The sequence below is a fragment of the Pseudochaenichthys georgianus genome, chromosome 15 (assembly GCF_902827115.2).
Source record: "Pseudochaenichthys georgianus chromosome 15, fPseGeo1.2, whole genome shotgun sequence".
Classification (NCBI taxonomy): domain Eukaryota; kingdom Metazoa; phylum Chordata; class Actinopteri; order Perciformes; family Channichthyidae; genus Pseudochaenichthys; species Pseudochaenichthys georgianus.
Window position 1 is genome coordinate 5,601,046 of NC_047517.1, and position 26,410 is coordinate 5,627,455.

The following is a 26,410-nucleotide window of genomic DNA, read 5'->3' on the forward strand; positions in this document are numbered from 1 at the left end:
GGGTCTCCTTAAAAGTCACTGTCTATCTAGGAAGTAATTGGACGACATGAATTTACAAATCAAATCTTTCAGCTGAAATACAGGAATGAAAATCCACTCATTTGTGATTATAGAGTGCCACAACCCACATCCTGACTTCTTCAAAGGAAGAATATTAAACAAAGACATAAATGCATGAATGCTAATACTCTGAAAACATGAGCTGAACCTGGAAGATGAGTTTTCCTAACACAGCCTTGCGCAGGTACAGCGCTCTGTCGATGATCATGGTGCTGAACTGGATGAGCAGCATCACCAGGAAGGCCTCGGGGACCTGGTCCTCCGACAGGGTGGAGGCTATGTCCGCCGCTGCACTGTGTTTCTGAAGGGAAGACAGACACTCTTTGATACAAATATGGAATGTTACATAGTATTTGTATTAGGGCCGGGACTTTAACGCGTTAATTAAGATTAATTAATGACACAAAAATTAACGCATTTTAATCGCACTTTAATTGCACTTATTTTTGCACAGCGGAACGTTTCTCACTGGATGAGTTTCAGGCGTACCGATTATACTGGAGCACCAACTAACGTTCATGACTTCCGCATGGGACTTCAAACAACAACAAACCACGGTGAACAATAGTCAAACATGAACGAACAAGCTGATGAGACCGCTTTGGTCGGCCCCGCGGATGGGACATTTTGGTTTAAAAAACGGACGGATGGAAGCGTCGATAAGAGCACGGTTGTGTGCAAATTATGCAAATAAGAATTTGCATATCACCGCAGCACATCAAGCCTAAAGTATCACCTAAATGCAAAGCATGTAGCAGCTAGCGTGGACGTTAGCCCGACTCCGAGTGCAAGGAACCACACCCTGACCCAACCCACACTCAACCAGACGACTGGTTTCAGGGCCAGGATAAGTCAGTCCACGTCTGAGAAAATAACCAGCTCACTGGATTGCACTCGACTGTAGACCACTTGGAGTGTGAACATTGCTTCTCACTGTTCTCAGGTCAAATATGTATATTTGATTAAAAATGCGATTAATTTCGATTAATTAATTACAAAGCCTCTAATTAATTAGATTAATTTTTTGTAATTTGTATATAATTAGAATATTAACAAATGTGATGCAGCTATTGACTGAGAATTCAATTAACTTTTTCCCATTACTATACATTACATTGTATTTAGCAGATGCCTTTAGCCATAAAAAATCCAACTTACAGCAACAAGAAAAATGTAGGCATATTCACTTCAAAATAAGTTTAAAATTAATGTACTTGCTTTGCTTTTCGCTTTGCAATGAAATGGATTACAAGTAAACATGTAGGTAGTTTCCACATGCACTTGCTGGTTTTGTTAATGCTGGGCAAGCTGTGCTATGTGTCAAAAGATTAGGTGAATGTGATATGGAATATTAGTAAGATTAATTGATATCCTCTTATCAGGTCACATTACTCATCTCATAACTTCAAAACAGCCAGTAACTGCGGTTAGGTGTTTGATCAAGTGGAAAAATCACATGATTCAAGCACACAAGACATGGTCAATTGTGAGTGAAGTTGATGATTTCTTTAACCTACTAAATTCTAAAGTATAACAATGTTTTTCAAACATATTGTTGTTAAGGATTACACATCTTAAGTGTTAATGTGGTGTTTCAGTAGCTGGTTGTATATGTGTGTATGTCAGTCAAACTGCATTTTCTATTAATGTGCAAACCTCATAAAATGCCACAAGCTGCATTTGAAGTACTGTGAAAATGTGAGCAAGTCACTGCATTTAACATGCGTCTGCTAATGTTTAAATTCAAAGCTGAGCCAAGAAATGAAGAGACGGGGATATTTAAATAAACACGCCTGCGGTTGTGAAAAATGTACTCCCATTTGAGAATCAATAAGTAATATAATTATTTATCAGTGACTAATTACTACTTGTTTTAATAGCTAGGATAGCACACCCACCACTTAACTGCACAGGTGCTATATAGGCAACACATTTGTATATGTTTAGACTTTATGTTAACAGGAGTGAAATGTCAGTCCCCTGAAAGTGAAGCCAAAAATCTCCATCGCCCCCCAGTGGCTGGCTGCAGTATAGCCTTCTGTTCAAAGAGATAAAGACATCTTCCATCCAAACGCCCACCCATTTCTCACCCCAAAGGCCCAAAAGCCGAAGATGACGATGATGAAGTCGATGACATCAGTCAGGAACATGAATGCATAGACATCTGTGGCAGTCCGGTACTCAGCATGGAGGATCCCCCCGAAGAAGCTCTGCGCCGGCCGGTACACACTCTGGATCCTGCAGGGGGGACACCATCAATAAACACTGCACTGCTGGAAACAGTAATCACGTTCCCGAAATACATTACACTTTGTACTTTACTTTTCCTATGATTGCAACGGAAATATTTGTTTAAATCTGAACTAACTTATGGCTTCTGTTATGGTGACATCTTATTCTCTATCCCGCTCACCCAGAGATGCAGACATGTTTTATCTTGTGTCCCACAGCCAGCAGTTTCTGACTGGCTTCCTCTCTCGTCCTGCCTTTCTGCTTCTTCTTCACTGGTTCCTCACAGGGATCTGCACTCTCAGCCGTGGCCTCCTCTGGAGCATACAGAACCAGAACCAATGAGGCATTCAAACAGAATAGCAAACCAACAAAAACAATAAAAAATGTACATTTTGAAACATGATGCCTCTGTTCAACGTGCTACAGTAGCAGTAACTTAAAGAGATTTAAATACCCAGTAAAGTGGAGCCCAGAAACAGGCACATTTACTGATGAGCTTTCAGAATGATCTTTGTTATTTGGAACAGCAGTGAAACCTGCACATTAAAGGGGACCTATAATGCAAAATGCACTTTTTGATGTATTTATATATGTGTCCCCGGTGTGTCGGGAAACTCACGCAGCGTCAGAGAATAAAACCCTCTCTCTTTTCCTCCGTACCCAAATCTCTAAAAACGGGGAACAACGGAGCCGATCCAGATTTGCGTCCGATATGACGTAATATCTGAAATGTGGACCCGCGGTCCAATCAGAAAGTTGCCATCAGAAACAATGCCCGACAGTTTTGGACGTAATATGGTCGGTGTTTACATTAGCATCGCTAACACTCAGAGCTAACCTGTACTAGAGTACATGTGTGTGAAGAAGCAGGAAATAAAAAGGAACTCACCTTGTGGTATAACCGGCAAGAGAGAAAGCCTTTGAGCTCCAGACTGTTTCAGAGAGAATCCTTGATAATCCATGACATGGCATTTCATTACCGCAGTATTTAGTTTACATGACATGTCACTTGTTAGACGCTTTTATCTAAAGCGACTTACATACTCAATACTGTGGACAATCCCCACAGGAGCAATTTGGGGTGAAGTGTCTCAGGGACACAACGACATGCTGACTGCAGCGGGGTTTGAACCTGTAACCCCCTGAGCCCAACACCTACGGACAACCCACTGCACCACACGCCTCGCGCCTTTAGACAGTAGCTGCCGGGTCCCGCATGAGCTCAGCGCCTTCCTTTTTTTATCAGTTTTTTTATGTTTTAAAGCTTTATACCCCAAATCAGCACTTTTGAAACAGGAAGTGAAATAGAGGGGTATGAGGCATGGCTAGAACGGGTGATCTGTTTGGTATTTGGAGCAAAACACTTCATAGACATGTTTTTTATATATTTGTATATATCTGAGACCTATGCTATTGCCTACAAATAGCATGATAGGTGACCTTTAAGTAAAAATGTTAGTTCCTTCTCTTTATAAAGCATACAGTACATTGAATGCGGATTCCATGCTTTTGTGCTGCTGTAAAGTGGTGTGTCTTGGAAAGCGCTGAGTGTAGTCTGAGTTTTGACACTTTGAGCTGTGTTCTATTTCAATCTCTAGAATCAGTTGTAAAAATTATTGCAGCTAACAATAAGAGCATGCATGTTAGCCGTCAGTGTTCGCTCCAGGAACAGCTGAACTTAGCTTACGTACATTTACAACACAGCCACACATTTAGCAACCCGTGCAATGGCATGTCTTGGTAGAGACTTGTAGAACACCAAAAAGGTTGTTCAGACAGGATCATTTTCACCATAGATTTTGTTTTTGCAAGGGAAACACGGATGTGCATCAATAACTGCCTGATTTAAGTATTGATTAGTACATTATGGAAATATGATATGTACATTTTTGACAGCAAACCGCGTTTGTTTCAATTTGGGACCAACACTGAAAAGAAGGTTTCCAGCCCTGTTAGATGGTCCAACAAGCATTGAGGTTGACTCATAATGGACTTTATCTTTGGGAGGATGTCTTTTTATCAAACATGCAGAATGATGGTGGGATTATAATTTACGACACATATACATCCTTGAATGTGGTACACCGACATGGAATGCAGCTTTGTTACCATGACGAGTCACAGATCTACCATCTCAGTCCACACATGATCAAGCCACTCACCTTTGCTGCTCTGTTTCTTGGGTTGTTTAGATTTCTTTCTGAAGCGGAGACCGCTGCTTTTCTTTGGGACTTCCTCTATCCCCTGCTCACTGTCTCCCTCCATCCTATCCTCCCTAGGTCTGCTGGGAAGATTCTCAATGTTCAGCCCAGACGGAGGCTCCTCTCTGGGGGCTGCCTCAGCTGCAGGAGGCTGTGCGGGGGCAGCAGAGCTGGTGCTGGGCTCTACAAGGTCCACAGAATCCTAAAGGGAGAAAATATGTATTGAAAAATAATAATATGAAAAGTACTCTAATGCCTTTAAAACCAACATTACAAAATAACATCCAATATCATGTATTGGCACCAACCTTCTCACTTGGGTCCAGCTCAGTGATCTCCAGGTTCTCCAGGGTGGATGTGGAGCTCACTCGGGCCTCCTCCTCGCCCTCCTCTTCTGCTCTCCCCTCCTTCCTCCTTCCATCTTCATCTCCTTCTCTCGTTTTTCCTTCTTCCTTACAGCTCTCTGGTGAGGGGCTCTGCTCCTCCAGGGGGCCTTCATGGTCCCACAGGCCATACCGCTACACACATAGGAATTATATTGAGCACTTCTGTTGGAGACAGGTCTACCAAATCCTTTCTCATGTAAAGCTAAAGTAAGCATCTTGACAGATGAACACTAGAAACATCGGTCTGAGCACAATTTGACATATTATACTAAACTAAACACTAGGGCTAATTAGATCTACCTACAAGAACATTGCTGTTCCTCATCATTAACTAATGAGTAGATTCTCAGGAGAAAATAAAAAGAACAGTATGCTTAAGACTCAGATTGTCACTTTAGATAAAAGCGTCCAACAAGTGACATGTAATGTAATACAAATAAATGTCCTTTACACAGTGCTAAAAGACACTTAAAGCTGCTAATAAAATAACGAGCTGCAGGAATCCCTTAGCCAGCCATTTTGCTACTGATATCAGTTTATGATATCATTTAAATAATAATTTAAAGTCTTCATTAATATCCCCTTATAGTGACATTGGGCTTAAAGAAATACTTTATATTTTGTCTCACGATGTCACAGGTGATATTGGTTAAAGCTAAACAGAGTAGGCCAATTCAAATCACATCCGCACTTCAGTCATGATATTGATAAATAAGCTACAGCTGGAAACATAAAACAAAAACATAAAATTAAATGACAAGCCTGCTTTGATGAATTCTGTCACCATTGTAAACTGTGTCCATCAGCTGTATCTGAAGTGCATTCTGCCACACAGTTCTTAAGGGTTGAGCAGCAAGAGGAAACTGTCCTAACTGTAACATGTACAAGTGGCCAGTTATGCCCATGTGGTTCCCCCGGTGCCACAGCTGGAACACCGCTGTACAGACTGACCATGAGCAGGGAGCGGTGGAAGAACAGCGCCAGCAGCTGCAGCAGATCGTATTTGATGTAGTTGTCGGTCTTCTCCAGGCCCAGGATGCAGGGAGGGAAGAACGGCTTGTCTTCATTCAGAGTCATCTCATACACACTGTTCCAAGGGAAGAATCCAAACTGGAACAGATACTTCACCACCACCATCACCTGGAGACAGAACAGCATGGCAACACCCGTCAGAGCATCAGTAACCATGGTGACCCCATCACAGCTGTCATAACACTCCCAGTAACTGACTTATCACCAGTAATATTAAAACACTGTACTGTGTGATGCTATCAATGAGCGATAAGGAGATCAAGCGTATGGTTGGGTCTGCCTTTTATCATGTCAGAGCAGGCGGTCCTGAAAACAAATCTTCATGTATCTTCAAGTCTAACTTCCTATTTCATTGTCAATACGGCAAAATGTGTTATTTATAAATCACACATATCTATTTGAGTGTTGTCAAAATATAGACACAACCTAAAACACCAAACACTTAAAACCTTATCAATTCAGCTAAAATTAATGACTATTTTTAAGCTCTCCTAACTTGTATTTTTGGTCAGTTGGATGCAGAAAAAAAAGCTGTAAACAGAGCATTTGAAAGTATATTAAATGATAAGTTGAAGTGTTAGAATTCATTTGTAGTAGTGTTTGTGTCCAACTGATAAATATCATGTCAATACTCTCTTTAGCTTTTTTTTTTTACTCCACCGATTCCTGAAAATAATCTGTCTCTCTTTCGCTTCTATTGTTCCACTATGTTGAACTATTACTCATCATGTTTTAAATGTGAAGCAGGTGAAGTGGAATCTGACAGAGCTTTTGGATTGAAAACAGCCGTCTGCTGCTTCTAGAAACGATCCAAGCGAAACAGAAGAAAACAGTAGAGTTGTGCTGCCAGATAGCTCAGGGATTGGAGGCCCACATGAGGCGTTCACTGCCAGCATGTCATCCCTTCTCTCTCCCTTCTCTCTCACTGTCTTGACTCAAGGCACAAACACTAGAGTTGTGGGCGATTAAACCAAAACAGAGGAAGGGGCAGGATTTGAACCTGGGTTTTTGATAAGAAAGCATGTGTTGCTGACACTGCAGTTTGGAACCACACGGTGGCACTGCTGTTGTTGCAGCACATGACTCACTCACTCAGAAGCACGTGCCCTCTTAAACCAAAAAAAGGGCTAAAAGGCAATACATATGTCAGTAGAGCTGAGCAATTGGAGCTAATCCACCGTGAGATATTTGATATCAATTGGTGGATCTTGGGTGACTCCAAAAGTGTGTTTTTAATATTACAGTTGTATTTTGCACCTCGGGGTAACTGATGCTTTGGGATTGTTTTTACTCAGGTAGTAAAACAAATCAACAGAATTCCCCAGTTTCCCTTCAAGAGTTCTAATAATGAACTTTACTTTCTGGAGTGTGTCTCCTCACCTCTGTGTAGACTATGGCAGTCATCCAGAACCTCTTGGTGGGTCTGGGAACAGACAGCATGGCCCACAGGAACACCATGATGGGGAGGACCAGGGAGATGACCGAGGCGCTGACCCCATTGTTCATCACGATGATGAGGTAGCAGACCAGCTCAGAGTTGGCAGCCAGCAGGTGGTAGAGGGCGAAGAGCAGCTGCAGCAGGCGGCTCTGAGTGTGGTAGAAGTCCCTGCTCTGCTCCAGCTCCTCGATGAAGAACGGCCTGCACAGAGGAGGGAACCAGGAGTAGGTATTCATACTATTATACTATTAAAATATAGCAATATGTACATGAAATATAGATGAAATATATATATATACCCGTCAACATGTAATAGAATAAAATAAGTGCAGTAAGTGGAAAACTGTGCAGATGTAAAAGTTAGCTTTGTGTACAATGTGCACAATTCCAATATCTAATAAAACCAAAATCCAGAGTTATCAAGTAAAACAAAAGTTCAAAAATAACAATTTTCTATTAACACATTTACTACGCAAATATTGTGGTATTACTGCTGCGATAGACGCATAAGAAACCTCTGAAACCGCAGTTCGTCTTCTTTAGTCATGAGGGGTAATTACTTTTTTAGTGATTTCTATCATTTAGTATACATATATATTAACATATTCAACCATTAGACCTTATACATATTTCTATTAGGGCTGTTATTGTTAATGCATAAACGCTTGTGGTTAATCTGGAAACCTTAAGGCGTAAAAAAAATCAATCAATTAATGCAAAAATATGCACATCAAGATTGAGTCCAACTTCCTACTGCAACTGCAGCGTGGAAGTTTTCCATAATTTGCATGGCAGTAAAAAGAGAAAGAAATGTGAGAAAAGTCACATGTATTATCTGACCCTCACAATATACAAGTTAATACTAGTCTTTTAAACTCTATTACTTTGATAACACGAAAACATTTTTTAATCGATTGACACCACTCATTTTTATTTGACATTGCCCTTTTTCCTGTTATGAATCATTTGAGTAGGCCTTAAGTCAAACTAGGAAGATAGGAACAGCTGGGATGTTTATCTTAAGGTGGCACCTTTGTTTTTGGATCAGAAGATGTTTTGACTAGAAGCAGATATGTTTATGAGCAGTCTAAGAATCAGTTACATTTGCAGTCCAGTCCAACAATATTCACTTGTATCGTTCATCTGCCGTTTCCCTTGGCCAAGCTTTGATTAATCCTTCAGTATTGTTAGATATAAGTCCCATCTTCCAGAAGCCTCTTTGTTTTCCAGTCATATTGCTCAAAACTGAATTTCCATCCCTGAGCTCCTACCTGTCTCCCAGCAGCTCGCTGGCTGTTCTCGAGTGTCTGTTCTGTTGTTTGCTCTCCACTGGCATCAGCTCCGTGCTGCTGGAGGGGGGGTCTGGAGTCAACCGGTCCCCAGAGCTGTTGAGCCCGGGGGTGGAGCGGCCCGTCACCCCCCTGCTGTCCACCTCCAGGCAGCTGATTCAACACACACACACACACACACACACACACACACACACACACACACACACACACACACACACACACACACACACACACACACACACACACACACACACACACACACACACACACACACACACACACACACACACACACACACACACACACACACACACACACACACACACACACACACACACACACACACACACACACACACACACACACACACACACACACACACACACACACACACACACACACACACACACACACACACACACACACACACACACACACACACACACACACACACACAATTTGTTTGGGAATCCAACTGTCTAGAGTGGAATTCAGATACTTGAGTAAAAGAACTAATACCTCAATGTGATAATACTCCATTACAAGGGAAAATCTCACAATTTAAAATCTCACTTAGTACAATTGGAAAAAAATGATCAGAAACCTAAATAAAGTATTAAAAGTGAAAGTATTTATTCTGCAGAAAATTCCTCTTAATAATTACACATATATATTACATACAAAGTGTTAATATTTTCATCTCAATCACCACTTTACTGATGTAGATAAACAAAGCTCTGATACACAAAAGATGCAAGTTCACCACTTTCTTTCTTAACTTTTCTAAGTATTTTTGGATAATTGCACCTTTTGTATCTTAAACAGTTATTGCACTGGTTTATGTCAAAATAAATATATTGTAAATATATATATATTTTTTAAATGTAGCGGCAGAAAGGTATAAAGTAGCGTTAAATGGAAATACTCAAGTTACTTAACATGTTAACAGAATAAAGACAGGCTCTCATTACATCACCGGAAGCTGTGTTCTCCTGCCAGGTGTGGATCATATTTACGTGATGTGCTCTGTTAAGCCCCGAGCATGTTTTTCAGGTCTCAGGCTAAAAAAACGACACCTCCAGAACAAATGACCATAACTACACTTATAAAAGGGTTAAATTAATAATCTTTTTTCTCAAAGTAATGATAAACCTGTGAGTTGGATGGAGAAAAATCAGAATCAATATAGATGTTTTTTATTTTAAAGAAAATTCAGATTGAACATAGTAAAAAAATGTAAATGAATGTATCCGTCCAAAGAAAAATCATTACTTATAGTGGAAACTACCCTTGGATGATGGGATCGAAGACTAAAAGCTTTAGGAATCCAAACTATAACATATAATAAGTACCCTGTATCAAGATTGATGCAAAACAAGTGACATTTGATCTTTTTAGAGAGATTTAGCAAAAAAAACTCCACCTCTGTCATTTGGGCTGATCTGGGCGTATTTGCCGTTTATCTGGAACTCATTGGTCGATTTTGATGATTGAAATCTCTTTTGAACCGTTAGAGCCAATAGAATCGAAGGGGAATTTCCACATATACACACACGTTACCATTGAGAAATTAGAGCTATGCGCACACAGTTTGCCCAAAGTGAAACCTATCTTAGCTCTGAAATCTGAAAATGTAAAACTAGGTTTATTGCTGATGGATTATCAGAAATCATTTCAAAGTGACAGACACATTGAATTAACCTATGGATTAACCTTCAGCAGCGTTTTTATCGTTTTAATGCCATTGAAGACAACTTTTGATCAGAACAACAGCTAAGGTAAGAAATGTGCAGTGTTTGCTACCTAATGCCACATGTTGTGATGTCTGTTTTTGTTTCCCATGTCACGAGTTTTGATCATGGAGTGATGCTACTGATACCTATCTAATCTGTGTATTCTCACGATGCTAATCGATGGGTTGGATTTGCATTTACGATAAGTAATAAGGGTTTTATACTGTGAGTTCTGTGCTAACGGCGTTAGCATTTTTTCGCTCAGGGCTAATTCAGAGGCTCAGCATTAGTCTTGTTTTTTTTTGCTAAAAATAGTTCATATCATCAGTTAGCTGAGTTTCTTTCCGTTACCTGGATATGAAACTTTCATAGTTTATTAAATCTTAAGAAGCCCTCAGACACTTTTGCTTGCAGATGTTGTGGTTTCGGCCCCTTCGGCGGGTCCGTGGGGCTCAACAGGTTAAGGCGTGGTGTCTCTCACCCATTTGTGGATTGTGAATAAAAGACACCGTGGCACACTCTTCTTCCACACTCACCTGTATCTGGGGAAGTCTGGATCGCTCTCATCCAGGCAGGTCTCCAGAGTGGGACTCTCACTGTCCTGAGAGAGCTGCTCCTCTGTGGAGTCTGCTGTGGCGTTATGCTGTGGAGGGAGACACACCTGAGTGAGAGTGTGTGCGCTGAATGTGTAGCTCTAAATGTATGTGATTGGCTGTTGTGTGTACCTGCTGTATCTTGTGTATGATGAAGTAGCGCTCGTTGCACAGGACAGTGGAAGTCTCTCTGTACTGTTTGGTCAGCAGGTTCAGCCACTGAGTCAGCCCGTCCAATATGGCCAGAACGATGGCCAATAGGAAGCGCAGGATGTCCAGGATCCTCTGAACCATCTCCCCGTGACCTGTAGCGCCCGGAAAGAGACGAGCTGTGATTGACTGTGGATTAAACTTCTGAGAAACCTCATTTTTTGTGTAGGTTTATTTCCATATATTGAATAGATATAGTGGATACAGCGAGTTATTTTTTAAATGAACTGTATGTAGAGAAAATATATGCAGAGCAGTCCAAATATCACCACATTTCTACTAGTTCCGTCTTGTTTTATAATGTATAATGAACCTGCTCCTGTTATCATTTTGAATTTTGAACACTCGAACCAGTGTAGTAGAAAAGCCCTTTTCTTGTTTTCTGTCGAGCCCTGATCCTCCCGTTTTTCAGATGATGGGAGCTCAGGTCTGAAGCTTTTGTTCTTTTTTGGTAAGTGGAGTTTAGGGTTCATTTAGTTAAGTAATCATTTTTGTTTATTGTTTTTGCCATTGCTCTGAAGTCAAATACATTGCTGAACTTGATTACCTTTGTGCTACTGACTTTGCTTCGGAGTGTTTTGGTTCCCTTAACCCAGACACATAATACATGAGATCTATTAAATAGGATGTGCTGTTGCATGTTTGAACTTGTATCTATGTACTTTATTATTATGGGTAATCATACATAATAAAGTCTAGAATCTGAACCAATTATCTCTTAAGTACATGTTGTGAGGGTGAAAGGTTGAGGAAGCAAAACAAAACAAATGGGAACCTACCAGACTCCTGTTCTTCTGGCTCCTCCTCCTCCTGAAGGCAAGGGTCCTCAAACACATCACTGTCTCCACAACCTACACTCACACATACAAACAAATGTGGGAGGCTGTAATCATGCTGGCTAAAGAGGAATTATTCCTGAGTATTTCTAAAGGGAATGTATGTAATGTACATTCCCCCTCTGTGGGACTAATAAAGGTATTCTGATTCTGATAAATACTGAGTTGCAGTTGCTAACCTAGTTCTAACCATAGGTGCAAGAACTGTGGTGCCTGGTGAGCGTTCTTGACCTGGTTTTATATGTTGGTACAGGAGAGGTCCTTCATGATCTGGCTACCCAAATATTTCTCTTCTCTTTTAGATATCCTTTTGGGCCAGAGGGTGCCTGGAAGTTCAGCAAGCGGGATTCAAACCTGCATACTTGGCCGCGAGCTCTCAACACTAAGCTATCTGGCGGCCCGGCCACCCAGAAGTTTCTAACTGGCAACACGTTGCGCATGCCTTTGGTCTTTATTACATCTCAGTGGGCTCTTTGGTTATGTTGTTGTTGAGAGCCAGGTCCTGGACTCATCTTTCTTGTTATCGAGGTCAACCTTTGTGTTGTCTGCAAATGTAAAAATGGTATTGGAATACTGTACAGGGGGGCAGTCATAGGTGAAAAGGGAATAGGCGAAAGCACCAAGTACAAAGCCTTGAGGGACACCACATTCCGTGGTTGAGGAGACATGGAAGTGCAGCCTCAAGTAACAGAGGGAAGTCTTTAAACAAAAGTCTCTAAGCTGAGAGATCAGTTTGGACAGGATGATGGTGTTGAAGGCTAAACTAAAGTTGATAAACAGCATTCTCACATTAATCAATCAATGTTTATTTATATAGCCCAATATCACAAATGTTACATTTGTCTCAGTGGACTTCACAGTGTGTACAGAATATCAATAAGACAATACGACACCTTCTTTCCTTGGACCCAAAGAAACCCCACAGATAATGGGGAAACATTGAACACACAACATGCGTGTTGCTGTCCAGTTGTCATTGACTGAATGTATGGAGAATCGTCTGTCCCCTTCCTTTTCTCCCAGGTTATCAAACATCAGTCGTAAAAGTTGGGATAGTTAAACTAAGTGACCTTAACTATGTCACTAAAAGGATGAAGTTATAGTTCAGGTAAGTCTTTGGGGACTTGGCTTAAGAATATTAACATGTTACAACTCATACTGAGTGTAGACCCTCAAGCTACACAATAATGTAGACTTTCCTTTGTACTACACAAGAACAAACCATAAACAAGCTTTGCCACAGGGCGGTAGTTAATGAGACCCTGCAGGTACAGGGATGATGGTGTGTGTCTGGATCAGATAGGAACACTCCTGTGATAGTGATACCACGGTATGTTGAACATGTGTGTGACTTCATCAGCTGCTGGTTGTTCATGTAAACAACAAGAGATGTCATCATGCCCAGCAGCTTTACTAATGTCCCCTCTCAGAAGGAATCTTCTCATTCCCTGCACTCAGTCTTCTGATGACATGTTGGGGTGCTCTTGCTTTTGTAGTCTGTGATCACCACGTCAGCACAGATGCACAATGTCCCTGTGGGTCCAGACTGGTCTGAAGATGGTTGTGGTTCTTCTGGGTGGCAGAATCACCAGTCTGTGCACCTCAACCTTCCCATAGAGCTGCTGTAGCTTAATGTGGTCACATGTTAACCTTTTATTCTGATGGGTTGACCCTTACTATCAGCTGGGAGTACAGACAGCAGTAGCAAGGAGATATGTCCTGACGTGTGGATGGGGAAGGGCTTTGTAGCGGATAGGAACATTAGTTTAAACATGTCCCCCCTGATTGGGCTGTGGAATTGCTGTCGTAATTAAGGTAAAGAGTCCTAAAATCCTTACGTCTCATTATGACTTCTAATGAACTCAGAATTCCTGTAGTGCACTTTTGAATTTGCATAAGTAGGAATGTAATGGCAAATAAATTGGCAATGGCAACACATAATAACATACTGTAGCAAAGGTTTATGGGACCAGCTGACAACACCATGGTAACAAAACATGTGTACGAATATCTCACCGATGGCAGTGAAAGCCTCCTGCTGTGAATCCACTCTCCCTTCTCTCTCCTTCTCTTTCCTCTCGACCCTTTTCAGCTGTCTCTGGTTTCTCTGCCGTTCTCTCAGAGCGGTCTTCACACTGCTCACCCACGCCTTGTACGCTAACTGAGGGAAGAAACAGAAACATCAGAACATGAGACTCTACAATGTTACTGCTGAAACTTCACATGCATAATGACAAATGTGTCCCTGTACTTGGATTTCTCTTTGATGGTTATTTGTAGATCAGTTTTGTATCTGACCTGAGAGGCAGTCTGTTTCTGAGGCTTCTGTTCTTCAGACTCCTCTTCATCCTCACTGTCTGACTCAAACAGGTAGTACTCTCCTGAGTGGAGCACTGTGACAACAACACACACATTACAGTCTCTCTTAGTATACTTGATGCCTCATTTGGGTTATCAAAGATAACAAGTGTTTGCATCACCTGAAGCATGGTCCATCCACGGCTGGTGCCACTTCTTCTTCCTGGAAACCCTCTTGCCTCGCTTGGCCTCTGGAGGGGAACAAGAGAAGGTAAGATGGGAGGAAGAGGATTCATGCACACGACAAACCTGATAATGGTTCTGCCAATCAGTTTTAAAAACATTCATTTGGGTTTCGGTGGAGGTGAATGCCAAAAGATCGTTAAAATGGTTTATCTTTATGTAAACAATGAATGTGCCCAGGAGATTCCATTATGTTATTATTGCGTTCATGCCATGTCTGAATAGAGCCACATATGAGTAGAGTTGATGTTATTGCATACAACCAAAACCAACAGACATCCGGTGGGAGGCTGGTTCCCTGGGCAAGACTCTGCACCTCAAATGGCTCCGGTGGGGACTGCCCACAGGACGGAATGTATGCAAGTCGCTTTGGATAAAAGCGTCTAACAAATGACATGTCATGTAAAAGATGTAATGGTAAAGAGGTCGGATCATTTTTCATTAAAATGGCCACGAAAAAGTCTTACTAGAGATGACATGATTCAGGAACTTCTGTTGGTAAGGGCCCTTGCTAAAATGTTGATATTTTTGGACCAAAATCAAATCTCGTCTCCTGTACACCCTATCCAGGCGCCACACCTCGTCTATTCCAAACAAAATATTTCAGTAAGCGTGAAGGCTTCTTTGTGTGCGATGTGTGAAACTGACAATTGCCGTCTTGATTCTCCCCGGATACTGTCAGTAAGAAAAAGGCTTAGGTTTTGCAAGAACAACATAATGGGATTATAGTAATATAACTTTGTTAACAGTGCAACTTTAAGAAACAAGGTTGCAGCATGCTTTATGATCAACCTAAACAGGTCCTCAGCAGGAATGTGAGTCTCAGCAAGCTGTGGGGTTCTTCTGCACTTTAATAGTTATACATTGATTCATATAGTTTCAAGTAAACACGTACATATATTATCATTAAAATATACTCTAGTAATAACAAGTGGTATGTGAAGGATGTGGTATATCAATGTGAAAACACTAAAGTTCAGTCCACTGTCACAACATTCCTCTCTCCGCAGGCTTAGCTGGGTTCTGTGTTTCAGAGTGAAACTGACAGAACCCTGAGGTTGCAGCATCTGCAGATAAAAACAAGTCGACATACGGACAGGCCCAGAGATCTGTTTGGTTTCCTGATAGCTTCTAGTCGACCAGTACACCTACCAGCAGTGTGACTCTCAGTAGAGTCTTCACTTGTTTTGTGTCCACCTTTGTACTTCTGCTGCTTGGAGCGAATCCTCTGCATCCTGAGAGGAGAGGACAGAAAGGGCCACAAACACAATTCATTATATAATACATGTGATCTGTGGCCCTAATGTAAAGCTACATCTTCCTGGTGTCAACTATGGGTTTCTTGCCACATCCAATCCACTAACTGAAAAGGGTGGTGTTTTTTTGGCAGGCAGGTCTTAATAAAATGTTTTTTAAGTTGACATTTTATTAAATTGGGCGCTACAAATGAATTGTGCAAAAACATTGAGACAAACTGATTGTCACATTCTTATTTATTAATGGATGTATAAATCTGTGGTATCTAATATGTGTTTCAGCACGATTTCTGCTTATGTGCAGAACTGTCTGAACATTCAAAACATACCCCACACAAATCTACCTGATGGATTCCTCTGTTGTTGTTGTTGTTGTTGTAGTATCCCCTTCAGAACACACTTAATCTCACAACCTTTTTGGCTTATTGTCTACTAACATTTTAACTTCACCATCTCCAATACAGTGCAGCTCACAGCCTCTTTCCTCAGCTTCAGTTAGAAGAGTCCTGAAGTAGAGACAGTCCCTAACCGACCAACTCTGTATACGCGCGGTGGAGCCAGGGAAACGACTCATTGGTAAACAATTCACATTTGTTACTTCTAGGCTGGATTATTGTAACTCTTTATTATCAGGGAGTACCAAGAAGTCAGTCAAGTCGCTTCAGCTGATTCAAAATGCTGCGGCTCGTGTACTAACCAGAGTTAGGAAAAGGGACCACATTACTCCTGTTCTGGCTGCCTTACACTGGCTCCCTATAGAACACAGGATAGCATTTAAAATTCTTCTTCTCGCCTACAAAGCCCTTAATGGGCAGGCGCCATCTTACCTTAAAGAACTCATTATACCCTACTGTCCTACTAGGGCATTGCGTTCCAAGAATGCAGGGTTGTTGGTTGTTCCTAGAATCTCTAAAAGTACAATGGGAGCCAGAGCCTTTTCTTATCAAGCTCCACAATTGTGGAATCAGCTTCCAGTTTGTGTTCTGGCGGCAGACACCCTATCCGTTTTTAAGAGTGCGCTTAAGACCTTCCTTTTTGATAAAGCTTATAGTTAGGGCTGATTAGATTCAGCCCCTAGTTTTGCTGATATAGGCTTAGTTTGTCGGGGGACATCTTACTTCTTCCTTCTCTCTGTCTATACCTGTGTCCTCTCATGTTCCGATTAACCCAGCTTCCCCAAATGTCTTTCTTTTTGGTGTCTATATACGCTGGGATCCGGAGTCATGGATGATCCTGCGATCGCGAGCGCTGGATCTTGAGTCGTGGCTGTGGTCCTGGATCATCGGTCCTGGATGGATATCCACGTGGACTCATCTTTCTATTATACACACATGCATTTCCAAACATTTGGACTACCTATGTTGCAAATGTATTATCTTTTCAATTTACACACGGTATCTATTGCACGTCTGTCCGTCCTGGGAGAGGGATCCCTCCTCTGTGGCTCTCCCTGAGGTTTCTCCCATGTTCCCTTTAAACTGGGTTTTCTTTGGAAGTTTTTCCTTGTACGATGTGAGGGTCTAAGGACAGAGGGTCTGAGGACAGAGGGTCTAAGGACAGAGGGTGTCGTATTGTCATACTGATATTCTGTACACACTGTGAAGACCACTGAGACGAATGTAACATTTGTGATATTGGGCTATATAAATAAACATTGATTGATTGATTGACAATGTGTTGATAACTGAGTGTTACAGTCCGTTTAGGTTACAGTAGCCGATGGACCTAACCAACACTAAGGCAATCACATCTTCCACGATCACAAATCAGAACAAAGATCAGGTGTCCATGTGCTTTAAGCCAGACAGCATATCAGCCAGAGCCTACAGCCATGCTAGCAAGTGGATCTTTCAACCAACACCTAAACCTTCAGCTGCACAGTAACATAAGGAACACTCAGAGGATCACAGATGTCTGGACAAAAGGACAAAACAAATGTATTAAAAACAGGTGGACTGACGAACAACGCTAACAGAGCGTTCACCTGTAGCCCGCCTTCTACATTCTCTTTGGTCCACTGTTACAACGCCTCTCCTGAAACAATGTCCATCAGCTGCACTTACTGTAGTGGCACACTTACGATCTCTTGAGCTGTGACAGGGACTTCCTCTCAACCTGTTGGTGGAACTTGATGTTCTTCACGATGCTGGCTCTGAAGAGCTCGAACCCCCTGAAGAAAGAGACAGACGTCCCAGCTTTTGGTGAGGCGAATGTGACACGTAGACAATTATTTGAATGGTTAACGAATCTTTGCAACTAATTAAAATCTGAATAATTCAGATCTGACTGTTTCATGTTTAGCAATGTCAATCAAGCCACTTTAAATCAATGGTGTTAACAATTATAACCCAAACAATTCAGAGTGGGGCGAATACTTTCTATCGGCACTTTGCATAAAGTATACTACAGTATGTCACCTTTTTTGCGATCTGTGATAAAATGTCATGTAATTATCTGGTGAGCCTTCCTCACTCCCTCATCAGTCACTTCCTGGTGTTACCTGAAGGCCTGTTTGGCAGAGGCCTGCAGCTCTGCGGTCACATGCAGGAAGTAGAAACTGAGGAAGACCCTCCTCTGCAGCAGCAGGCACAGGAAGCAGATGCTGTCCCAGATGACGCCCGCCTCCTCCACCGGGAGGCTGCACGTCTTATCACTCACTGCTTTGGCTGTGGGGAGACAAGCTCGTGAATACACAGTCAGAGTTTAAGCAACAACAGAACTGTCTAATGTTGATCCAGTTTAAGAATTAGAAGGAAAAGGGATTTCTTTTTGTTATTAATTGTAATGTTTAATACTAAATCAATTGTCCTTTATTAACCAAGATAAAAACAATGAAACAAAATGCAAGAATACTAGATAATAGCCCAAGGAATAAAACACTTACGGTCATAGTATCCTTTGACCGTGCACACCAGGCTGAAGAGTTGAATCACCCAACAGAAGCTCTTCTGCATCTCAAACACGAACACACACGCCAGGATCTGAAACACACACAGAGAAAAGGAATATGACTGGAGAACTTCTATGCATCTTTAAGTTTGAGAAAAACCACTTTGAGTGGCAGTGTGAGCGAGAGCGGATGTGTGCAGATCCTTCAAGAGGATTCATCCACAGCGGGCACTTGGACCTGATGACATCACTAGCCGGGCCACAAATAGTCAGAGGAATCGATGTACACGTGATAAGACATGATGAGCTGTATACTTACTGATAGCATGTTTTTAGAAATGATGACGGCCACGTTGTACATGATGAGACAGTCCCATAGGGCGAGGCGGGTCCTGGAGGACTTCACCAGCAGCCGGGACCCGAACAGCAGGAAGAAGAAGCAGGCCAGAAGGTAGCCCAGCCCGAACACAGAGATCCTGGTCGCCCCGGTGATGAACACCACAGACAGCACGAACCATAAGAGGTGCCGGAACACCAACACCTTTGCCATGTCCAGGTAACTCCTGGGTGGGGACAGGGAGAGACAACATTAATGTCCAACACATTTTAAATCGATGACGCAACTTTAGATTACCAACATCTCTAATTTACAAATATTCACATTCATGTCAAGTTAATAGTGATTTGAACGACAGATATCCAAGCCTTACATAATATCAACAACAGATTTAAGCTTGTGATAAATATGTTGGTATTATTCTGTGTACATGTTAGTTAATAAGAAATATAAAACTGCATTACAGAAATGACATGTATCCTTATCAGAGAGGCAGACAGACAGACAGACAGACAGTGTCACAAGTTAGACACTTCTATTATTGTTTGTTTCATGCCTCATCTAAACTCTCCTGTCATTTCAGATCCCGCTTTCCTCCAGGCCCTTGTAATCAGCTCATTTCCCTCACCTGTTTGAGACAAGCAAGACCTGCGCAGTTGCGATCAACGTGTTGCTAGTGCGTTGCATGATGGTTAGTCATTTTGTCCGACTTGCTCTGGAGGCTCGCCCACATGAGACTTTGAAATCTCGCGGGACAAAGACGCCCGCAGCCTTGAGAGCGAGGCGAGGCGAGTTGGCGCAGTTGCTCTCCACGAGCTGCGGAAGCGAAATGCTTGATGGGAAACGGCTCGCTGGTATCTCGAGCTGAGCGCTCATTGGTGGTGTTTACCACGTGCTGCTGATGAAACTCTCCAATTGGCTGGCAAAAGTTTGTTGTTTTGTGTCAGTTTTACGTCGCCACATCCATTCCCATTTTTCATCATTGTTCCACAATGTTTATCATCATGAAATTAATATCTATATATTTTATACTATACTGCTTACCGTTTTCATACTTTATATATCTTAGCATATTCATACACACTGTTCATACTGCTCACAGGCTGATATCTAGTGTATTCATACCCCACTGTTTATTCATCATTCAATTCATTCTATATGTTATTCTGTAGATTGTGTACATTACTTTCCACTTCACTGCTTGTTGCACCTGGTTAGAAGCTAAACTGCATTTCGTTGTCTCAGTACCTGTAATATGTGCAATAACAATAAAGTTTCTCTTTAAGTTAAACCAAATCATTCAAATAAAATCTGTTGTAATGTAATGATTTGGTTTAACCTTATTTATTGAATACATCATTTAAAATGGCAAGATTAAATCAAATTACATCCATGTTGTACACATCATAAAGCTTAAAGTGGCAGCTAAAGAATTAACACAGCAGCAGGTCTGTTCAATTCATGCTCATGAAGCTTCATGTGTGCGGATCTGAAGGACTGATCATTTGTAGCCCGTCCACCTATCAGTTTTGCAAACATTAAGAGGGAGGAGCATTTCTAATTATGGAACCCAGTCACTGGTGTGGTTCCTCATCATGACTGAATTAACACACCTATATAAAGCAATGGAGATCACCTTTGTCTACAGTGGGTAAAATGGAATTTCCGCCATTGCAAACCCAGCCAGTCAAGCCGACTCCGAGTCCGAGCTGTCCGACTTAAGACGAGCTTTTTGACACCTCCCCCGGCTGCGATCGGCTACTCTCGTCTACTTTCGAGGCGAGCCGCAATGTGTCTCAAACAAGCCTAGTACCTGCAGTTGATGAAGTTGGGGGCGGGGTTGAACAGTCGCCCCTCCATGGGGTCGGGGTTGTCAGTGTTCTCTCCGGCCAGAACCATCCAGTCCTCCGTGGTCTCACACTCAAACACCTTCCACTGCTGAGACGCACACACCAGCAGCACAAAGTCCGCTGTGACACACACAACACGTCGTCATCATCATCATCATCATCATCATCATCATCATCATCATCATCATCATCATCATCATCATCATCATCATCATCATCATCACCACCATCATCATCATCATCATCATCATCATCATCATCATCATATTTCTGTCAGCAAAAACACCTTAATATTGCTCAATTAGAACACTTTAATCGTGGACTTTAGCTGTACTTTAGTGGCTCTTTTGTTAAATTGAGTATCATGAATCACAAATAGACCAGGACAGGGAAACCTGAGTCACTAAAGGCTTTACATGTGAAGCATCTGTGCATGAGGTTTATTCACAGTAGCTTCACACCAATGGAATACATAGCAACGTGGATGGGATGAGTTTAATCACAAACAGAATGACAGTGAACAACATGGCTGCTGTACACTAAGATGTACACAACATAGATTGTATAAACTCAAACACACACCACTGACCTATGAGGTTTTTGGAGTTGGGCACGGTGTAGAAGTCGGGCAGATGGATCCATTTGATGAGAGCTGAGTTAATCAGCACTGGAGTGTTCCACCTCCACGGGTAGTCTGCAGAACAACACAGGAAACAGATCAGTAAGGAACATTTGTTACACAATTCTACAGTTTTCCACAACTCTGCAATGAATGTCTTACAGTACTTTACCTTTAGTAGAGTTCAATATGATGCCATGTTTCGCACAGCATTCATTACATATGACATGATATTACTTTTGGAATGAATTAAACATTGATGTCTCCCTGCCAAGAAACTGAAACAAAGCCCTGCTAAAAAGAGAACCATTCTTTTATTTTAATGATATGCATAAAAGCTAAAGTAGTGTGCGCTTGATATACCAACATCATCTCCTGATCAGCTCAATTACTATATAACAGCAGACCAAACTGAAAAAGACACACACTTTGCTAAACATTTTCTTATAACACAGTGTAATTTAAATAGCTCTAATCCTAGAACAGCTTTGTGGGTATTTTGGGGAGATATAGGGACTGGGAGCTTAAACATATGTATCTACAAAAGGGACAGACAAGAATTTACATGCAATATAGGCATAATGCCCCAGAAGGATGATTCACAGATGAAACACTCCCTCTGGGAAAAAGCTAGTGGAGCAGAGAATATCCAATAGGTGGGTCAGGACTTTAGCTATCCACAAATAAAACATATTTAATGTACTGTACTGGTTACCATTAGATAGTATGGAGAACAGCTAATAGACTGGGACCACAGGGCACATTGGGTGCAGGAAAACTGGGCATATTATAATATATAATATCTCCATAAACAATATTGGTGTTACTCACAAACCGAACATTATTATAAGACACTGTTGCTGTGTATTGGAGAAGCTCTTATCTGGACATGGACTCACCCATACAGATGGCAGGTGGGATGCCCACACACAGCAGGTACTGGTAGATCATGAAGATGGACAGGAAGAGGCAGTATTTGGGCCAGATCCTGGCCATGGCTGCCCGCCGCCGCCTCACCAAGATGGCTACCAACCAGCAGCCGTGGATTATCACCAGGAAGTTCATCCGCTGGCCAATCACATTCACCGTCATCAGGAAGCAGATCTTTCAAAAAGAGATCATTGTTATTTTACTACTTGATTATTATTTTTTGCAGTTAAAACTTTAATGTTTGGAAATATTTTAGTGTTGTTTCCTTTATTTACTGTCTTTTTAAAAAAAAAAGATTTCAAAAAAACCCTGGTAAAGCAAGGAAGTGATCTCGAGCAGCTACACTTTACCTCTAATCCGAATTTGTAGAAGGTGTAGTTGATCAGGTACTTGAGGCAGGGGAGGATGCCCTGGTCCAGAGTGTCCCTGGTGGCGGAGGGGAACAGAGCGGGGACGGTGGGGGGGGAGCGCTGGAGCTGACGGTAGTGATGGGCCTGGTGACGATACACTGTGGCCTCAAACACCAACAACATCAGCACTATCAGATGGTTCTGCAAAAGAGAAAATACAAATCAGTCAGGACACCAACTCAATCCTGAGTTCAAAAGAGAAGTGAAGGAAAACCCAAAAAACATTTAGCACATTAGCAATACTGGTTCAAACGGCTCAAAGTCAGTGGGCTTTTTTACGTGATTACACGAGTCTGTACTCACAAACTGAAAGATTGACAATAAAGTTGACTTTGACTTATTGTTAGATGCATGAAATAAGGTATTTGGTTAACACACGCTGAAGAGATATTCACGTCTTTGAATGAGATAAAATACGTCAGTAGATACCCCACTGGTGAATATCCAGAGCTTCTTTGTGTATTAAAAACAGCAGTTGCTAACAAGTAGCTGAATGAGACGCCTAAACATCATTGTTAGCTTAGCGGTTGTGATGCAGCCCTGTGATTATGATGTCGTTTTCTATCCTAACGTTAGCTCATTAATCCGGTGTTAAAATGTGTACATGTGTTTGTCAAAGAGGAATAGTTTTTCTTTTGTCCAGCTCAAAACATAGGCACTAAAAACAGCACATTTACTCATCCTGTGTCCAGAAACAGCAGGGTGTCTTGAACATACCTTGCTGTATCCCAGAACAGTCACATCTTTCCTGATTCCAAACCATTTGGCTGGATCCACTGGGTTTTTATACAGAGAGGAGTTCATCATCTCCTCTGGCAGCAGGTTGGTTTCATTTGATAGAGGCTGTGAGGGAAAGAAACATGTATAAGCGGGAGAATCAACACCGTATAACCCCAGCTCCCACTGGATCACATTATTATCCAGTGATGAGTTCCTCTACAACACCTGCTGCCCCAGCTTGTGGGAGGAAACCATTTCTATCTATTTTGTTTTGTATTGAACATATCTAGTGCAGAGCTGTTTCTTGAACAATAAGCAGGGTTTAACTTTCAGCCTTGAGCTGAGCTGAGCAATGCTACAGTCCTGGCAGTCTCATAAGTCACATATCTGTGTAAGGTGACGGTCTATAGATAGATTATGACTGGATGATCAGAAACAATGATGACTGCTCTGGTTTATTGTTTATTGTTATTGTCAAAATTACTACATGTGTTATACATCCAGAAATCTCGAGATACCGTTTCCCGCAGTCCCACAGTGTGACATATACATAAAACAAAACCAAAAAGGGCCTAGATAAACGGGGTATAAACTACAATTTAAATGTTAATAATATATTTAAAATGTTCAGATCTGGCTGTCCTGATTAAACTCAAACACAACAGAAATTGTTGCAACAAGCAAGCAATATGAACACATCCTGGTTTCACTTACACTAACTTCCTTTTGAATTTAAAATGACAAATACAGTACATTTAATGCAGTGGCGGCCGGCCCATAGGGGTGCCACCCCCCCCTCTTCCCACATGTTTGATTGTCATTAAAAAAATTAAATATTTAAAAAATATATTTTTATTTTATTTTTAATGAACAAGGTAAATATTATATAGTTGGTATCAGTAAAATGTATAATCTACAATACAATTGTGTTAGGATGTCTAAAGTTACTGATAAATCACATGTTTCCTGCCTGGCCACAGCCTGTATCATTACCCTCTCTCGACTGGGCGCTAAGAAAGGAGCTCTAAACTATTTCAGCCAATCAGCGTCGTCAGATCTGATGGTCATAGGGCGCCCTGTCAGCGCCCTGTGTGTCTGTGAGTTGTTTGGAATCGTATCCAAGGTGACGCTACAGTAGTTATCGAGGATGGCTGCGTCTGCAGGTGGAGACTCCGGTGCTAGTGGATCGCTGGAGCTGTAGATTAACATGTACATGCTTATTGTAGTTGTAAGGGCAATGCCTGTTGCACCATGGAGCAGTGGTGTAGTCTACGTGATACGCGGGTATACGCCGTATACCCACTAGAAAATGCCAGTGATTTCCGTATACCCTCTTAAAAATGAGCGATGATACGTAACAACTTCATTTTGTGACTGCGCTTTCACGCTTTCGCCTCTTCGTTAATACTTTTGGACGTCTGGAGCTTCCGTCGCATGTGGCCTGTGGCCCCTGGCCTGTTGCTAAGCAACAGCAACACACGGCTCTGACAAACCCCAAGTTTCTCTAACGTTATCAGAATTTGATCCGTCCACCATTCAAGTTCGCGGAGCGCTAAACAGGAAGCAAACATGAAACGAAAACAGACGACAATATTTCAATGTTTTCCCCTATTACCACTATAGAAGAAGAGCCATGTCAGGTGGCTGTCCTAAAGGTGATATCATTAACGTAACTGTAGCTAACTTGCTAACTTGCTAGCTAACTTGATCAACGTTAGTGTGGTGGATCAATGGAAGAGAAAGGGAGGGAGATACTGTGTGTGTGTGTGTGTGTGTGTGTGTGTGTGTGTGTGTGTGTGTGTGTGTGTGTGTGTGTGTGTGTGTGTGTGTGTGTGTGTGTGTGTGTGTGTGTGTGTGTGTGTTTGTGTGGTCAGAACACAATGTTTATATTATCTCCTTGTTTCGGACACAGATGAGAGCTCCTGGCCAGCCTTGTGGACTGAAAGTCAGGCTATGGAATTTAAGAACAGGCATCCTTGGTTAGAGTGGAGGGACAGAAAGTTAGGTAAATAGATTAGACGACATGAGACGTCCAGACTCCAGAGCACACACAATAGCCCAGGAGCTCACGGAGAAGGGTGGACAGGATTTGGTGAGAGCTGTGTCAGAGACTGTGTTTGCAGAGACAGATTCTGTATTCAGAACAGCATACCATCTTGCGAAGATGAACCAACCTTTTACTGACCATGATAGTCTCATTGAGCTTCAGGAACAAAATTGTGCCAAAATGGGCACTAGTCTGCACTCAAGGTACAGTTCCACAAAAATTGTAAAACACATAGCAAAAGAGATGCAGAAAAAAATAGTTCACAGTATTGTGACATCTTCAAGCAAGTTGTCTGTTCTCATTGACGAGGCTCCATCTGCAGGGCGAGTGGTCGAACACAGTGAAGCCAGTATGGACATGTTGAGTGCTTTTTCAACCCTCATGTATTGAGGTGAAGCTTATTTGTTAATTTGTTTCTTGTTTGAAGCTAATTTGTCTTGTAGCACTTCAAGGATGTTTGCTTGTTCATTTAAGCTGATACAGTACATAGTTTGACAATGATTTATGGAAGATAATAGGGCTGAACAAGTTTGAATAAACTAATGCATTGAAAAATAGGTTTAAAATGATTATTGTGTGATATTTGTGCAGATCTATGCGAAACACAGATGTTTTTTTAAGTGTAGAATATGATGTGTGGGCCAGGACGTCTGTAGCATGACCATATTTATTGTATATTACTTGAAAATTGCAGTAGGCCATATTGAGATATTGATAAAAATGTCGATTAATTGTTCAACCCTAGAAGATAAGTGGGCTTTTTCCATCATTGTTCATTCTTTTATTTTTTTATTGTTA

At 41.7% G+C, this 26,410-nt stretch overlaps 1 protein-coding gene across 1 annotated transcript in view; it reads right to left on the bottom strand.

Annotated features, from left to right (window-relative positions):
• piezo1 (piezo type mechanosensitive ion channel component 1 (Er blood group)) overlaps positions 1-26,410 on the bottom strand; it is a 116,516-nt gene that overhangs the window by 13,893 nt on the left and 76,213 nt on the right. The window contains exons 20-43 of the mRNA XM_034100629.1: positions 23,563-23,688; positions 22,786-22,986; positions 22,405-22,609; positions 21,476-21,580; positions 20,850-21,006; positions 19,019-19,262; positions 18,695-18,791; positions 18,311-18,476; positions 17,891-17,980; positions 15,707-15,789; positions 14,494-14,562; positions 14,312-14,406; positions 14,030-14,174; positions 11,957-12,028; positions 11,100-11,272; positions 10,911-11,017; positions 8,621-8,791; positions 7,292-7,550; positions 5,831-6,019; positions 4,802-5,011; positions 4,455-4,695; positions 2,474-2,606; positions 2,151-2,298; positions 209-361 (exon numbers count right to left, since the gene is read on the bottom strand). Coding sequence (XP_033956520.1) covers positions 209-361; positions 2,151-2,298; positions 2,474-2,606; positions 4,455-4,695; positions 4,802-5,011; positions 5,831-6,019; positions 7,292-7,550; positions 8,621-8,791; positions 10,911-11,017; positions 11,100-11,272; positions 11,957-12,028; positions 14,030-14,174; positions 14,312-14,406; positions 14,494-14,562; positions 15,707-15,789; positions 17,891-17,980; positions 18,311-18,476; positions 18,695-18,791; positions 19,019-19,262; positions 20,850-21,006; positions 21,476-21,580; positions 22,405-22,609; positions 22,786-22,986; positions 23,563-23,688 — 3,639 coding nt within the window. The remainder of the gene's footprint in view (positions 1-208; positions 362-2,150; positions 2,299-2,473; positions 2,607-4,454; positions 4,696-4,801; positions 5,012-5,830; positions 6,020-7,291; positions 7,551-8,620; positions 8,792-10,910; positions 11,018-11,099; positions 11,273-11,956; positions 12,029-14,029; positions 14,175-14,311; positions 14,407-14,493; positions 14,563-15,706; positions 15,790-17,890; positions 17,981-18,310; positions 18,477-18,694; positions 18,792-19,018; positions 19,263-20,849; positions 21,007-21,475; positions 21,581-22,404; positions 22,610-22,785; positions 22,987-23,562; positions 23,689-26,410) is intronic.